The 18,570-nt window shown below is 36.7% G+C and overlaps 1 protein-coding gene across 8 annotated transcripts in view; it reads right to left on the bottom strand.

Moving 5' to 3' along the window:
• LRRC49 (leucine rich repeat containing 49) overlaps positions 1 to 18,570 on the bottom strand; it is a 153,918-nt gene that overhangs the window by 22,554 nt on the left and 112,794 nt on the right. For all 8 annotated transcript variants that reach the window (XM_063716698.1, XM_054532831.2, XM_009249983.4 and 5 more), the window contains 2 exons: positions 17,679 to 17,864; positions 14,754 to 14,863 (listed from right to left, as the gene is read on the bottom strand). In XM_063716698.1, coding sequence (XP_063572768.1) covers positions 14,754 to 14,863; positions 17,679 to 17,864 — 296 coding nt within the window. The remainder of the gene's footprint in view (positions 1 to 14,753; positions 14,864 to 17,678; positions 17,865 to 18,570) is intronic.

Here is an 18,570-nt window from a genome sequence, read left to right as displayed (position 1 = left end):
AAGGACCTCTTCAAGGAGAACTACAAAGAATCAAATAGGAAATAAGAGAGGACACAAACAAATGGAAAAATATTCCATGCTCACGGATAGAAGGAATCAATTTCATGAAAATGGCCATACTGCCCAAAGTAATTTATAGATTCAATGCTATTTCCATCAAGCCACCAGTGAGCTTCTTTGTAGAATTAGATAAAACTACTTTAAATTTCATATGGAACCAAAAAAGAGCCCATATAGGCAGGGCAATCCTAAGCAAAAAGAACAAAGCTGGAGGCATCACGCTACCTGACTTCAAAGTAGGCTACAAGGCTACAGTAATCAAAACAACATGGTACGGGTACCAAAACAGACATATAGACCAATGGAACAGAACAGAGACCTCAGAAATAACACCACACATCTACAACCATCTGATCTTCAACAAATCTGACAAAAACAAGCAATGGGGAAAGGATTCCCTATTTAATAAATGGTGCTGGGAAAACTAGCTAGCCATATGCAGAAAACTGAAACTGGACCCCTTCCTTACACCTTTTACAAAAATTACCTCAAGATGGATTAAAGACTTAAATGTAAAACCTAAAACCATAAAACCCCTAGAAGAAAACCTAGGCAATACCATTCAGGACATAATCATGGGCAAAGACTTCATGACTAAAACACAAAAAGCAATGGCAACAAAAGCCAAAATTGACAAATGGGATCTAATCAAACTATAGAGCTTCTGCACAGCAAAAGAAACTATCATCAGAGTGAACAGGCAACCTACAGAACAGGAGAAAATTTTTGCAAGTGACCCATCTGACAAAGGTCTAATATCCAGAATCTACAAGGAACTTAAAACAAATTTACAAGAAAAAAACAAACAACCCCATCAAAAAGTGGGTGAACGATATGAAAAGACACTTCTCAAAAGAAGACATTTATGTGGCCAACAAATACATGAAAAAAAGCTCATCATCACTGGTTATTAAAGAAATGCAAATCAAAACCACAATGAGATAATATCTCATGTCAGTCAGAATGGCGATTATTAAAAAGTCAACAAACAACAGATGCTGGTGAAGCTGTGGAGAAATAGGGTCTTGCTCTGTCACCCAGGCTGGGGTGAAGTTCTTTTACACTGTTGGTGGGAGTGTAAATTAGTTCAACCATTGTGGAAGACAGTGTGGTGATTCCTCAAGGGTCTAGAACCAGAAATACCATTTGACCCAGCAATCCTATTACTGGGTATATACCCAAAAGATTATAAATCATTCTACTACAAAGACACATGCACATGTATGTTTATTGCAGCACTATTTATAATAGCAAAGACTTGGAACCAACCCAAATGCCCATCAGTGATAGACTGAATAAAAAAATGTGGCACATATACACCATGGAATACTACGCAGCCATAAAAAAGAATGAGTTCATGTCCTTTGCAGGGACATGGATGAAGCTGGAAGTCATCATTCTCAGCAAACCAACAGAGGAGCAGAAAACCAAACACTGCATGTTCTCACTCATAGGTGGGAGCTGAAAAATGAGAACACATGGACACAGGGAGGGGAACATCACACACCAGGGCCTGTCAGTGGGTAGGGGGCTAAGGGAGGGAATAACATTAGGAGAAATACCTGTAGATATCTATAAGGTCCATTTGATCCAGAGCTGAGTCCAAGTTCTGAAAATCCTTGTTAATTTTCTGTCTCAATGATCTAATGTTGACAGTGGGGTGTTAAAGTCTCCCACTATTATTGTGTGGGAGTGTAAGTCTCTTTGTAGGTCTCTAAGAAGTTGTTTCATGAATCTGGGTGCTCCTGTATTGGGTGCATATATATTTAGGATAGTTAGCTCTCCTTGATCCATTTACTATTATGTAATGCCCTTCTCTGTCTTTTTTGATCTGTGTTGGTTTAAAGTGCGTTTTGTCAGAAACTAGGATTGCAACCCCTGTTTTTTTTTCTTTCTATTTGCTTGGTAAATTTTCCTCCAACCCTTTGTTTTATTTCATTATTTCATTTTATTTTATTTTGTGTGTCTTTGCACATGAGATGGGTCTCTTGAATACAGCACACCAATGGGTCTTGACTCTTTATCCAGCTTGCCATTCTGTGTCTTTTAATTGGGGCATTTAGCCCATTTAAGGTTAATATTGTTTTGTGTGAATTCGATCCTGTCATCATGATGCTAGCTGGTTATTTTGCAGACTTGTTGATGTAGTTGCTTCACAGTGTCATTGGTCTTTGTACTTCAGTGTGTTTTTGCAGTGGCTGGTAATGGCTTTTCCTCCAATCTCTTCTGGCTTGTAGGCTTTCTGCTGAGAGGTCCACTGTTAGTCTGATAGGCTTCCCTTTGTAGGTGACTGGCTTTTCTCTCTGGCTGCCCTTAACATTTTTTCCTTCATTTCAACCTTGGAGAATCTGATAATTATGTGTCTTGGGGTTGATCTTCTCGTGGAGTGTCTTACTGGGGTTCTCTGGATTTCCTGAATATGAATGTTAGCCTGTCTTGTTAGGTACGGGAAGTTCTCCTGGATGATATCTTGAAGTATGTTTTCCAACTTGGTTCCATTCTCCCTGTCTCTTTCAGGTTCCCCAGTCAGCTGTAGGTTTTATCTTTTTATATAATCCCATAGTTCTCAGAGGTTTTGTTCATTCCTTTTCATTCTTTTTCCTCTAATCTTGTCTGCCTGTCTTAGCAAGACAGTCTTCAAGCTCTGAAATTCTTTACTCTGCTTGGTATATTCAGTTATTGATACTTTTGGTTGCATTGTGAAGTTCTTGTGTTTTTCAGTTCCATCAGGTCACTATGTTCCTCTCTAAACTGGTTATTCTGGTTAACAGCTCCTGTAATCTTTTAGCATGGTTCTTGGCTTCTTTGCACTATTTTGTCAATTCATCCAAATCAGCCTTCACCCAGTTCTGTGTCCTTGCTGGAGAGGTGTTGTGATCATTTGGAGGAGGAGAGGCATTCTAGCTTTTTGAGTTTTCAATGTTTTTTTTCATTGATTCTTTCTCATCTTCATGAGTTAATTTAGCTTCGATCTTTGAGGCTGCTGACCTTTGGATGGGGTTTTTATGGGGACTTTTTTGTTGATGCTGTTGTTGCTTTTTGTTTGCTTTCTTTCAACAGTCAGCCCCTCTTCTGTAGGGCTACTGTGGTTTGTGGGGGGTCCACTTCAGATCCTATTCACCTGGGTCCCTCCTGCACTTGGAGGTGTCATCAGTGGAGGCTGCAAAACAGTAAAAATGACTGCCTGCTCCTTCCTCTGGGATCTCTGTCCTAGAGGGGCACCAATCTGATGCCAGTGGGAATGCTCCTGTATAAGGTGTCTGGCAACCCTTGTTGGGGGGAGTCCCACCCAGTCAGGAGGCATGGGATCCAGCACCTGCTTACTGAAGCACTCTGGCTGTCCCTTAGTGGAAGAGGTGCACTGCACTGGGAGGAATCCCACTTGTCTGGACTACCCAGATACATCAGAGCCAGCAGGAGAAAGACTAAATCGGCTGATCTGTGGAGACTATGGCTGCCCCTCAGGGGCTCAGTCCCAGGGAGATCAGAGTTCTGTCCCTAAACCCCTGGCTGGAGTTGCTGAAATTCTTGCAGGGAGGCCCTACCTAGTAAGCAGGGATGGGTTACTGCAGTGATGGCTGCCACTCCTCTCTCTGGGAGCTGAGTGGTCTTAGGCAGCAGTTAGATGCAGTGATGGCATCTGCCCCTCCCCTGGGAAGCTCAGTTGTCTTAGGCAGCAGGCAGCTGCAGTGATGGCATCTGTCCCTCCCCCAAGGAGTTCAGTTGTCTTAGGCAGCAGGCAGCCTCAGTGATGGTGACTGCCTCTCCCCCGAGGAACTCGGTAGTCTTAGGCAGTCTCCAGCCGAGTGGTCACTGAGAATCTGCACAGCTCTGTGCTTGAGATCCAAGGCCTTGGTGGCATGGGCTCATGAGGGGGATCTCCTGATCTGTGGGTTGCACAGATCCATGGAAAAAGTGTGGTTTCCCAGGCAGGGTAGCATAATCACTCACTGCCTCCCTTGGCTGGGGGTGGGAGCTCCTCTTGCCCTGTGTGGCTCTCAGGTGGGCCATCACACCACTCTGTTTTTCCTCTCTCTCCATGGGTTGTGCCAGCTGCCCAGTCAGTCCCAATAAGAGGGCCTGGATACCTCAGTTGCTGGTGCAGGATTCACTCACCATTTTTGTTCTTCTCAGTGGGAGTCTCCAACCACAGCTACTACTAGTTGGCCATCTTGGCCCCTATTTCCATTTATTTTCTTTACTTATTTTTTTTTAATTACAAAAGCAATGCCTGTACACATTTTATATCACTTTTATTAGTCTTTTCACATAATCAACTTTACATTAATACTGTTTGAACATCATTTCTTCTCTTTAACTTTCTTCTGGATTATTTTGCTGCTCTTTTGCTACCTTGGTGAGATAAGTGTATTAGCGCATTCACTTTCAGCTTTTATTCTTTCCTACTATACCCATTGCAAGGCTGTTTCCACATAACATCACTTTAACTTGATTCCACAAGTTTTGAAATGGGTATTTTTATTATATTTCAGTTCAAGGTAGTTTCAGATTTCTATTATGAAATTATCTTTAACCTGTGGGTTATTTAGAAATGTGTTTCTTAATTCAAATATATGGGAATTTCCTGGTTATCATTTTGTAATCAGGTTAAAGATTGACCACATTTTGAATAGAAAACATGCTCCATGTGATTTCAATTCTTTGCAATCTCTTGACATTTGCTTTATGAACAGTATTTGGTCAATTTTTATAAATGTTCCATGTATGCTTGACAAGAATGTGCAGTTGCTGGGGGCAATGTTCTCTAAGTGGTAATTAGGTCAAATTTATCACATTATTCAAGCATTTTATATCCTTTTTCTATTAATTACTCAGAGACGTGTTAAAACTTCCCACTAATTGTAATTGTGGATTTGTAGTTCTGTCAATTTTGGGGTTATATATTTTTAAGGTTATGCTAATAAGTGCATACAAATTTAAATGTCCTATATTTTTCTAGTGAACTGAACCTATTATCATTTTGAAATGATCCTTTTTATTTCTAGTATTACTTTCAACTTTCAAGTCTACTGAGTCCTCAATAGCTACTCCATTTTTATTTTGGTAAGTATTTATGTTGTTTATCTTTTCTCACTTTTTTACTTTCAATATTTATGTAAACATATTTCAGATGTATCTCTTGCAAACAACATATAGTTGAACTCCATTTTTTTATTCAGTCTGACAATCTTTGCATTTTATTTTTTTTGGTTTTTTTTGGAGACAGGGTCTCGCTCTGTCACCCAGGCTGGGGTGCAGCTGCACAATCTCAACTCACTGCAACCTCTGCCTCCTGGGTTCAAGTGATTCTCATGCCTCAGCCTCCTGAGTAGCTGGGATTACAGGCACATTCTACCACACCCGGCTAATTTTTGTATTTTTAGTAGAGACAGGGTTTCACAATGTTGAACAGGCTGGTCTCGAACTCCTGACCTCAGGTGATCTGTCTGTCTCAGCCTCCCAAAGTGCTGGGATTATAGGCATGAGCCACCCGGCCTGGCCAATCTTTGCATTTTAATCAGAACAATTAATATATTTGCATTTTATCATTGAGGTGGATTCATTACATTGATGGTTGTATTATGGCTTCCTTGCATCCACGTCCTTTACAATGTGATTTTACAATTACGTAAGGCCTACTCTCAGGCCCCTTAAGTGTTGCTCTGTTATCCGATTTGGCCGAAAGAATGTGGGTGAAATGATGGTATGTCAGTTCTTAGCATAGGACTCAAGAGGCCTTGCATGTTTCTGCTTTTTCTTTGAACCCTGTCTCTGCCATGAGAACAAGCCCAGGCAGATTTCTGGAGTATGAGAGATCATGTGGAGCAGAGACACGTTGTCCCAGCTAAGGCCTTCCAAGACCAGGTTACAGCCAGCCAACCCTCAAACAAGTGAGAGAGCCAAGGTTTGATCAGCAGAGCCGCCTACCCAATCCACAGGTGACTTACTGACACATGAGGACCCCAGCTGAAGGCAGAAGATCCACCTAGCTGACCTATAGACTCAAAGAAAAAAATTTATGCTTCCTGTTTTAAGCCACTAAGATTTGGGGTATTTGTCACACAGTACTGGCAAAGTGACAGGAACATACATGCTGAAATACCACTATTTACGTTTAAATCTACCATTTTCATTTCTTTCTGTTTAATCCACATGTTCTATTTTTCGTTTTCTCTTGCCTTACCTTACTAATTTAGAAGTTATATATTTGCTTATTATTTGGTTACCATAGAAATTACAACATGAACAACATTAACCCACTAATATCTAAAGTTAGTCGCTATATTTATCTCCATCCCAGATAATACGAGGTCCTAGAATACAATATCTCCATTTACTCCTTCCAACTACATATGCTACTGTTGCAGTGCATTTTAATTTTATATTTTTAAACCCCACAAAATGTTGTTACTGTTTATCTATATCAAACTTGTCCAACCTGTGGCTGACAGGCCACCACATGTGATCCAGGATGGCTTTGAATGTGGCCCAACATAAATTTGTAAACTTTCTTAAAACATGAGTTTTTTTTTTTGTGATTTTTTCTAGCTCATCAGCTATCATTAGTGTTAGTGTATTTTACATGTAGCCCAAGGCAATTCTTCTTCCAATGTGGCCCAAGGAAACCAAAAGATTGGATACTCCTAATTTATATGGTCAATGTTCATTTAGCCTTATCTAACATATTTAGTACTTTCCTTGTTCTTTTAGCTTTTCTTGCATCTCAGACCTTCTAACTGGGGTCACTGTCCTGCCTTAATTATAAGCTTTATAATTTCTTTTAGTGTAAGAATACTAATGGGAATTCTCTTAGATTTTGTTTTTATTATTTTGTTTCAAATGTCTTTATTTCACCTTCATTTTTAAAAGACATATTTGCTGGGCATAGAATTCTAGGTTGGTAATTTCCTTCAGTACATTGAACATATCATTCATTATCCTTTCTTCTGGCTTCCACTGCTGCTGTTATGAAATCAATTTGTTGATCTCCACTCTTTTGAAGGTAACTTCTCTTTTCCTGGTTGTTTTTAAATTTTTTCACCTTATATTTAGAGTTCTGTAGTTTCACTGTGATGTGACTAGGTGTAGATTTCTTTTCATTTATGCTTTTTGCGATTAGCTGGGCTTATTTAATGTGTAGTTTGTGTATTTCATCAGTTCTGAACAATTTTTGCCATTATCTGTTTTAATATTGCCTCTACCCTATGCTCTCCATTGTGTCTTTTTGAAACTTCAGTCAGATGTTAAACCTTCCAACTCACTTTATCCTCCAAATTTCTTAGCCACTTTCTCATATACTCTATCTTCTTTTCTTTTTGTACTACATTCCAGAAAATCTCTTCTAGTCTGTTTCTCAGTTTATGGATCTCTTTTCAACTGTGTCTAGTCAGCTGTTAAACCTCCTCATTAAATTTTAACTTTGGGTATTACATTTTTCATTTATATAATTTCTTTTGGTTTCCTTTCAGGTCTGCTGGATCACTTTTTACAATTTCTTATTCTCTTCAGATATTTTCAAGCTTATCTTGTATATCATGAGATATACTAGGCACAGTCGTTTTATAGTCTATGCATGATAATACCAATATTTAAAGTATTCATGGGTCTGTTTCTGTAATCTATTTTTTCCTTCCAGTTCTTTTACATGATGTCTTATTTTCTTGTGTGACTGGTTATTTATTTTTTCATTGTATGCTGGTAATTGCCCTTAAAAATTAGCCATGAGGATTCTTTGAGACAAGATGAAAGTAACTTCTTCCAGAGAGGAGGTACATTTGCTTTTTCCAGATATTTAGAGACAGTGATATTTAAATCTTTATATTATTTTAAACTAGTTATGTGTTATGAATTCAGGCTGCACATCTATATGAGGGCTGCTTTTTGTTTACATTTGCTTAGGGACAACTTTCCTCTTTTCTGCTCATATCAAGGCAACCTTCCTTGGAAATTCCTGAGTGGGGAGAAGAGGTAGGCTTATTTCTGACCTGATGGTATAGCCACTGGGGTTTCATTTTAATCTTAGGAAGATGTCAATTTACATTTACCACTTTAGATGGAGTCCTGGGCTTTGATTTCCATCATTTCTACTGTTCTAGCCTAGCAGAACAAAAATTTATGTTTCCTTGAAATGCCTCTGGATCAAACAGTCTCTGTGATATGATAAAATATACATTTGGTCTTTGTCCATCCCTGTACTCTCTCCATTCCCATTTCCTGGCAAAAAGTTCCTAAAACCCTTGGAATTGCAAGAGTAATTAGAATGTTTTTTATGCTAATGAGATGGCTGGTAACTGGGGTGTGTGAGCCAGATAGCTTCAGGATGGGGGCTAGTCACTGGAAAGACCAAGGCATAATTAGAGGGGTGGGACCTCCAGCCCCATCCCCAACCCCTGGGGAGGGGAGAGGAGCTGAAAATTGACTTGATTACCAATAGCCAATGATTTCATTTATCTTGCCTACATAATGAAGTCTCCATAAAAACCCAAAAGGACAAGATTCAGAGAACTTCTGGATAGATGAACACGTGGAGGTTCCTGAAGGGTGGTATGCCTGGAGAGGGCGTGGAAGCTCTGTGCCCCTTCCCACATACCTTGCCCTATGCATTTTTTCCATCTGGCTGTTCATCTGTATTCTTTGTAATATCTTTTATAATAAACGGGTAAATGTAATTAAAGTGTTTCCTTGTGTTCTGTGAGCCACTCTAAGCAAATTAAAAGAAGCCCCCAAGAAGGGGGTTGTCAGAATCTCAATTCTTAGCTGGTCAGTCAGAAGCACAGGTCACAACTTGTGCTTGCAACTGGCACGTGATGTAGGGAGGCTGGGTTTGGTGGGGAGGAGCCGTCTTGTGGGACTGATCTTTCAACCTGTAGGATCTGACACTATCTCCAGGTAGGCAGTGTCAGAATTAAATTGAATTAGAGGGCACCCAGCTGGTATCTGCTGCTGAATTGCCTGGCTAGTGTGTAGGGAAAACCCCCTCACATATCTGGCATCAGAAGTGTTGAATGGTGTGTAAGAGCAGGAAAAGTAAGTTTGGTTCTAAGAGCTTTGTGTCTACTTTAATTCTCTATGTTCTCATTTTCCCATAGATCCTGGCCTAGTAATTATGTTATACCTTACCAGCTCCCCAAAACTTTTATGAAGGTTTTTATTTTGTCTAGCATTTTGTATTGTTTTTAACTCAAGAAATGGTAAAAACAACCAACTCATCATTGTCAGAAATAGAAGTTCAATATATTCCTAATTTTATACAGACTAAAACTCAAAAACTACTCTTTTCAAACTGTACAGACATAGAATAAAACCTGAAAAGCACTCTTCAACTACTTTACTGTCACTCCTCATATCTACATCCTCCCAGGTGTTCATCCTGTCAGTTCCCTTTCTGTGTTTCCATATTTTTAATGTCTACATATTTATTATGTTGTTTTTAAATAACATTAGGTCATAATATAAATAGTTTTATGCCGTATTTCATTCAATGAACTGTCTCTGGATCATTTCATGTCAGAACAGGAGATTTACCTCAATCTTTCTCCCCCTCCTCCTCCTTCTTTTACAGTCATATTATCTACTGTAATATAAACAGTATCATATAGATTCTACATCTATAAATGTGGAAGTACTATGATATACTTAGTTTTACCAATTATTTGGCATTTGGTTACTTTCCAAAGTTAAGTAACTACAAACAATAAAGCATGGCAGCTTACTACATAAATAACTTGTGCATATGTGTATTTCAATAGAATATATTCCTAGTACTAAAACTACTGGGTTCAAATATATGTATGCTTTAAATTTTGATAGACACTGCGAAACTACCTTCCACCAAAAGTCATGTTACACTTCTACCAACATGTACAGTGTACATTGCCCTGAATACTAATCAGTCATTGATATTATTGGTTTTTAAATTTTTAAGTCAATCTCATTGGCAAAAATGACATTGCATTATTTTAATTTAAGTTGTATTTCTCTGATGACAAGTGAGTTTGGGCTTACATTATCTGGCTATTCATATTTCTTCTTGTGAGTTTTCTCTTTATATGCTTTGCCTTTTTTTTCTATTATCTCAACTGTCTTTTTTCTTACTAAATTTGTAGGATTTCTTAAAAATTTTGTTAAATATGCTGCAAATATATTCTCCCGTCTGCTTATGTGTTTTCACTTTGTGATGTATTTCATCATATAAAACTGTAAAAATGTTTGTGAGCTACATGTTACAAACCTTCAGGAAGTATGAGAAAGTACAGTAGAACATTTTCATTAACATGAGATGATAAATGCCTTTCTAAGATATAAAATGTATCTTGTTTTAGGGTCCTGAGAAGTCATATTGGGATTTTTGATTGGGAATTAAATAAATTTGTAATTTAATTAGGATAAATTGGAATCTTTACAATATTAAGTCTTGGAATTTGTTAACATTGTAAATATTCATTCTTAAGCTTCCTTTTTGTTCCTAATTGTATTTTTATTTATTTATTTATTTAGAGACAGGGTCTTGCTCTGTCACCCAGATCAGCGTACAGTGGCATAGATCATGGCTCACTGCAGCCTCAGCCTCCCAGACTCAAGTGATTCTCCCTCCTGCCTCAAGCCCAACAAGTAGCTGGGACCACAGATACAAGCCACATGCCTGGTTAGTCTCTGTATTTTTTGTAGAGATGGAGTCTTGCCATGTTGCCCAGGCTGGTCTCAAACTCCTGGGCTCAAGTGATCCACCTGCCTCAGCCTCCCAAAGTGCTGGGACTACAGGCGTGAGCCACCATGCCAGGCCTGTTCCCAATTTTATTGTGTATGTCAGAGTTACTTTTTATAAGGTGTATTTTCTGATATTTCATACTTTCTTCGCCTCTATGAATGGGGTACCTTTTCTAATACTATTTTCAACAGCTTATTATTGGTATGAAAAAATATTAATTATTTTGATATGTTAATCTAGTATCTGGCCTCATTGTTATATATTCCAATTAATTCAAAAAGTATAATAGTTGAATTCTTGGATTTCCTGGAGAGTCAGTGTTTGCTTTTATTGGTCAACTATTCTCTTTCAAATTCTTATTTCTTTAGAAGCTGCTATTATCTTTATGAACTTCTTTTTTTCCATTTTTTAAAATTTTGCCTTACTTTGGTATTTCTCTAGGTTCCTTAAGTAAAAGCTTCATTCATTACTTTCTAATCTTTCTTGTTTTCTAATAAGTACATTAAAGATGTATAATTTCCTGTCAGCACAGCTTTGGTCACGTCCCAGAGGTTTTGACATATAGTATTCTTATTGTCAAATTCATTTATATATGATTTATTATTTTAGCTTTAATTTCCTCTTTAATTCAAAAGCATTAAAGTATTTTTAAATGCTTTTTAAAAAAGGATAAACAATAAAAAACAAGATAGAACAAAAAGCAAGAAGATAATTCAAGAGGTTCATAGAAACATAGAGTAAAAAGTATCTATGTACTTTGGAATCCTAGTGTCTCCCTCCAGTTCAACACTTAGAGGCAAGCATTTTGAAAAAATCAAATATTTTTAAATTGCACAAGAGTATCTTTGACACATATGCCCCATTTCTCACAAATTGCTGCATACTATACAATTGTTCTGTACCTTATATTTTTATTTTCTGAAACACCTTAACCGTTTCATATAAGAACATTCAATTATTTTTAGAGCTGCAAGTAATTCGTCTCGCTCTATTGATGGACATTTAGTGAGTTTTCATATTTTTGCTAATATAAACACTGGCTGCAATGAAAATCCTTGCACATAGATATTTGTGCTCATGTAAAGAAAATTATCTGTAGAACAAATTCCTTTCAGTGAAATTGCTAAGTCTAAAGGTATGTACATTTACAATTTATTAGATATTGCTAAGTTACTATGAACAAGAATTAAAGTAACTTTCATTACCACCAAAAGTATGTAAGAACTCTATTTTGCTATGCTGTATATCAGGGGTTCCCAAGCCCTAGTTCACAGCCTGGGGCTTGGAGACCCCGATATATAGCATGGTGAAATAACTGTGTTATTCAGGCCTGTCCATGGCCTGTTAGGAACCGGGCCACATAGCAGGTGGTGAACTGCAGGCGAGCATTACCACTGAGCTCCGCCTCCTGTCAGATCAGCAGTGGCGTTAGATTCTCATTGGAACGCAAACCCTATTGTGAACTGCACATGCCAGGGATCTTGGTTGCCCACTCCTTATGAGAATCTAATGCCTGTGGTGGAACAGTTTCATTCCAAAACCATCCTCCAGCCCCAACCGTCCATGGCAAAATTGTCTTTCATGAAACCAGTCCCTGGTGCCAAAAAGGTTGAGGACTGCTGCTGCATATCATCAAACTTCTAGTCTTTTCCCACAAAGTTATCTCATTATTTTAAAATTTGGTTGTCTATAACTTTGACCAAACATCCTCTTCTTAAAGTTTAAAGGCATTTGTATTTTGTTTTCTGGAAGCTTGCGTCCACTGTCTACCCCACTACCCACCCCAATTCCAACTAGATAAGTTTTTGGCTATCCTGACCCATTATTTTCTAATTTTATAATATGATTAGAAAATGTGATCTGTATGAGTATGCTTTTTGAGATACTTGAAGATTTACTTTGAGTTTAATAGATGTTCAACTTTTACAAACATTCCATAGATGTTTGAATAAAATATGTGTTTTTTTCTGAATTGGGAATAAGGTTGTCAACACAAGATTTTAAGTATATTTATTTGATAAAATGTGTTAACTATGTTATGCAAATCCTCTATAGTCTTTCTTATTTTAGTTGATTTGATCTGATTTATGAAAGAAGCATATTAATGACTATTATAACAACTGAAAAATTTGTCAATATATGCTTGTATTTGTTGATATATTTAAAAGCTGTAGTCTTAGTTACACTGTTTCATAACTATTTTCTGGTGGATTATAGTTTTTAGTGTCATCAACTCTGTCATTATTAACCACTAATATTCCTGTATCTGTTTGTTGTTGGTATTTAGCTTATTATATATTTCCCATCCCTTTGTTTTAAGCCTTTAGGGATTTTTTAGGGGTATCTCTGAAAAACATGTTTTTAATTCAATCTGAGAGCATCTATTAATAGAAGACTTTATTAATATTTATGGTGATAACCCAAATGCTTTTTTTTCTTCCTGCTTTTCGTTGATCACTTTTTTCCTTTTAGTAGTTTAGAAATTATCCATCTAATCTTTTTCTAATGAAAACCCTTAATATTTTAATACACACAAACGTGTATTTTTCCATCAATTTTTGTTGTTAATTAGTACCTATTGTCTCACCTAAACATGGAAAGAAAGTAAACTTTAACTTACATTCTCTTAGGATTTTCTTGGATTTTTACTAGTAGGTTATTTAATCTTTTTAACATTATACATTAATACTTATTCAGACAACTATAATTTTTACTGATTTCTTTCTACATCATTGTTTCTTGAATTCAATGCCTCCTTTTTTTTTCAGAATGGTTTTGTGGGTTTTAGATGGGATTTATATTCCATCTATCAGATACACTTGGGTAAGATTTGAATTCAGAACTGGGCTAAGTGGGGAAGTAGGAATAGCATGCAAAAGACTCACTTTGTTAGTGTAAATTATAGTAGGGTAACATGGTTCTGGAGCCAGATTCTGGGGAGCAGAGTAGGTAACTTCCTGATCCTCAGCTCAGTTAAAATGGTATGATCCTGGTGCTCACAGCTGGGACAACAGTCTCCTGTTGTCCTTGACTGTAGCAAAGTGCTCCCTGACCATAGCAAGGAGGCAGTTTCCTTTGTGGGCTTGTTCTATGGTATAATTCTGGGAGATATCTCTGGAGGCTCAGTCTAGAAACTGCTTCCTCAACGCTTTCAAATATTTTGTAGATATCTAATTCCTTGCTTACTCTAACCAGAGTGACTTGTATGATCTGTAACTGAATCATGACTGGTCAACCATCCTTGACTATTTCTTCATCCATGCTCCACCTCGTCAGTTAGTGTGTTCTGTCAGGTTTCCTCTTCTCCATCTTGCTGCCTTGGCTCAGGCCCTCATAATCTCTCCTGGCCTACAGAGTAACCACTTGATTGGTCTTCGTTACTTCAAGCTCTGCCTGCTCAAATGGCAGACTTTCTAGAATGTAAATCCAATTATATGATTGCTTGTGCTTCATTACAAAACACAAGTTTTCATTTTTGCTTGGCATGGATTGGAAAGCTCTTCAAGTCAGACCACAATCAATCTTTCTAGCTTCATTTCCTATCATTTATTCATAATCATCCCATGTTCCAATTATACTGAGCTATTTACAATTACTTGTGCTTTTGCAGATATCTTTTCCCCATATCCTCTACCTGAAAACTCCTACTCATTCCCAAAGAACTAGATAAAATGTTATCTCCTTTGTGAAGCCTTCCCCAGTGTTATTCCAAAATATGGTTAGTCCCTCCTACAGCCTTCCCTTATAGCACCTGAAATATTACGTTTTAATTGTTTGTGTATATCTTTAACTTATTAGGCTATAAGCCATATGAGAATAAGGACTTCATCTTATTTATCTTAAGATCCCCAACACTTTCAATAGGGCCAGTCTAGGATACATGTTTATGGAACACATAATTAGCATAGTTAAGAGGTATGTGGAATTTATTTCTTTTTCTAGTGTAACAGTAATTCTATAAAAAACTACAAAAATTAAAGGTTACCTGGCATCACCCAGAATGGAAATCAGACGATACTGGGGTAACTCAGAAGACGCTACATGTGCTAAGATTCCAAAGAGCCTTTCAGCCATTATCATATCATTCTGTGTCACCTGAAGAGACACAATAGAAAGGGGTAAAAAAATGACACCATCTCTTAGCTGGATAAAACTAATATAATCCCAAAGAGAGATCCAGATTAAATATTATCTTGTAAGCCCACAAAAGCACATTCTCCTGTGCTGTGGAAAGAAGAGTTTTCATTGATATTTTTCTTTCTTGAGTTAAAATGAAGATGTATAATTGTGGTTCATGATGATGGAAGTTGATTGGAGGTGATGGGTCAGCTCTGATTTAGAAGCTGTCTTTCCTGAGAATTACACTTGAGGTACCTTCAATTTTTAGTATTTTTTTTTTTCAGAAATCCTATAGCTTCTTGGATTAGAATGATTTAGAGGAAAAAATTCCCAAGTATCAATGGGATAGGTTCATTTTAATAATGTGTCAAAGGTAAGCCAAGGTGTTGGTCATACCTTGCTCCTATAGGGATAATTTTGTCCCTTCCTGAGAGATGGAACTTTCACTGAATTAGCAAGGATGCTCCTGTTCATTCTATCAGTCTTTATCCCCAAAAAGAATAACTTGTCACAAGTATACCCTGTGAGGACCCATTCTTACATTAACCAAGAAAGTACTAAAAGCTGAAAGCAGTACCTGTATTACTAATCTGGGGATATTTTCTTTAATATAAAATAGGGTTGCTTACATTTTAAATAATGTTTTTTTGTCTATATATAATTCAATGATCCCAGCCAAGAGCCATTTTGCCCCCTACAGAACAATTGGCAATGTCTGGAGACATGTTTAGTTATTTCTGGACATTACGGGCATCTAGTGGGTAGAGACCAGGGTTGCTGTTAAACATGTCACGATGCAGAGGACAGCCCCCACAACAAAGAATTATCTGGCTCAAAATGTCAACAGAGCCAAGGTTTAGAAACCCTGGTATAATTAAATTTTGGATCTTTTGAAAATTTGTTCCTGACACTATCTGTAATACTCTTCACAGGCATTTTCTTAAAAACAAACCAATAATTCACAAACATACATATGAATCAGTGCAGGCTAACTCTCTTCCCTTCCCTGGATCTTCACAGTTAAGGAGACTTCAAATTCTTCCTTAGCTAATAACTAAGTAGTGTTTGGTCCAATACAGTCACCTAGTGGCCAATGCAGGCCTCTACTCCATGTTTTCTTGATGCTATTAATTCAATTTAATTCTACCTCAAGCAATATCATTCTTTTTTATACACAGAGAAGTAAAAATGCAGTGTAACATTACTATCTAAGGTCAAGGACTTAACAAACAGAAATATAATTTAGGTATTTTAATAAAGTGTCAAATATCCCTGGCATTGAGATTTTCAGAAATTTAAATCAGAATAAATTATATTGGTTCTTTCTAATTCTTTCTAATTCTTCTCCACTTTATATAACTATACTATTCCTGCCTGATTCAAAGTTTGATAATAATGGGTATTATTCTAGTAATAATCCATATCTGGGTAAATACACCATTTAGGGTTAACTGAGGTAACGGTTTGTTACCTCAATTAAGGGAGAATCACTCACTCATAGTAAAAATAACCATTCTATTTCCAGTCTGGGCTAACTTTGAAAACCTTTAGGACTAATTATTAGGTCCTTCCAGGGACTCACAACCTCACCTCAGGGGAAGTACCAAATAGTATACGTGAGTACACAAGACTGAGCCAACCCTCTTGAGAACTAGCTGGAGAAATTAAAAGTCATCTGAAGGTTCAGATTTACCCAACATCTTCAGCAGATGGCTGATTCTGAGGTTACAGAAATACCATGGTTGATGCAAATTTCATATAGCTGCTTGTACATTGATCCAGAGATGTACAGTCTCCTCACAGTATGCTGAATTTTTGGAGTTAAGTATCTACCTGTACTGTATCAGCTGCAGGGAAATACAGTTACCGTGCCAGAAAGTTGATTACAGTTAATCTTATAATAAAGAGGTCTTCTGAATTTCAAGAGATATTGTAATAAGACTAACAACATATTAAAGATATTTTTTTCTTCTGGAGGAGTGTTTAAATTCAGTAGAGGTGGAAGCATAGCTTCTCTCTTTCCTTCCAAATTAATATTTTAAAAGAACATGGCTTTTGAGTAGCTGGGGGATTACCTTGTGACAAGCTTAGCAGAATCAATCTAAAAATAACTTTTCACTAATAATTTTCCAGCTATTCAGCTCCAGACCTGAGTTACCCACCAATGTAGTCATGGCACAGTGGTTGCTACCAGCTATTAACAAAGCGGTCCAGACATTTACTTATACTTATTTTCTTTTTCTCTTATTTTCACTTTCTCTTATTTTATCTTTCTTCCTGGCTTATTTCTCCTTTTCATCTCTTCTTTCTGTAAGTATTTAAGTCATCTTCTTCCTCCCCTTTTTTTTCCATTTTATCCTTCCCTTTCTCTACCACAATACCCTTATTAGTTGACATTTAAGTTTTACTTCCTTATCCCCTCTTGCATACCAGGCAGTCTGCAAAGTACTTTGAGAAATACAAAGATCACATTACTTATAAAAGAGTTATTTTTTATTTTTATTTTTAACTGTCGCCCCACCATTTTATTTCACTGAATGCTTACAAACAACAGTATAAGTATTTGCCATTCACTATAACCTGGTTACTATTTTATTTTTACAATTTGTTTAGTTCTTTGGAAGTTTTAAAATAGATTCTTAGCCTTTTGACATTTTAAATGTCAATTTAAAAAAAAACATTATATCTCAAATGTTCTATCATGGTTACTTAAATTCCTAAACATTTAAAGTAACTATTTCCCCTAAGAAGGAATATTTTTATTCTATAATTCATCTAGTTTTTAGCTTACCTCTGTTCCATTTATTTTCTGCATACTAAAATGGCTTAGCCTAAACAGTACATAGTATTTCCAGAGTGTAAAATTGACAACTGGATTTCCTTGAGGATCAATTGTCAACTGGTCAATACGACGGAGTTGCGCTAGTGCGTTAAATTGCTGCAGCATTACAAGATTTGTTTCCTTGAACTTAAGGTGCTGCAATGATAAAACACAAATACAGACCAGAATATTGATTTTAACCATATTGAAATATTAACATTAAAGCTTCACTAATCATTCCCCAGGTAAATATGTAAACTTTAGGCTTAGCAAATATATTTTCAATTACATTAAATCAACTGAATGTACTAAACTTACATAACTTTAATTCATCCAATGCACCATTGATGGAATCCATCCAATATTGAATTCTGGGTGACTCCTTCTATAAATGACAGTCTCACTTATAAACAAACATTCTTTAAAGTTACATAAATATCAAATAATGCAGATTCTTTCAGGAATTATTGATTTTATATGCTTTACATTGACATTAAATACATTTTTTTAAAAAGACTGGAAATGAAAATTTCAGAACTTTATAAATACAGGCCCCCACAATTTTCCTGAGAAGAACTAGTTAGTTATTATTACTTGTATCTTGCCAAACACTACGTAGGATAGTTATACTGGCTACAGAAAAATCAAATCACTAAAACTGCAATGTTAACTCAAGCATTCTGTCTGTGAATCTAGATGCTCTTTTCTAAACATACTGTCTCCACCCCTAACTATCTTTTTTAGGGAGAATGAAGTGAAAATAAAAACAAAAACCCACCAAAAAGGCAAGTGAGGGAAGTCTCTTGGCTGACAGAGAAAAACACAACAATAATAAAAACTCAAGAGAGAACTCATTACAGAA

Source organism: Pongo abelii, chromosome 16 (assembly GCF_028885655.2).
Source record: "Pongo abelii isolate AG06213 chromosome 16, NHGRI_mPonAbe1-v2.0_pri, whole genome shotgun sequence".
Taxonomy (NCBI): domain Eukaryota; kingdom Metazoa; phylum Chordata; class Mammalia; order Primates; family Hominidae; genus Pongo; species Pongo abelii.
The sequence above is the reverse complement of the archived record's forward strand: the minus strand, read 5'-3'. Positions and strand labels throughout refer to the sequence as shown.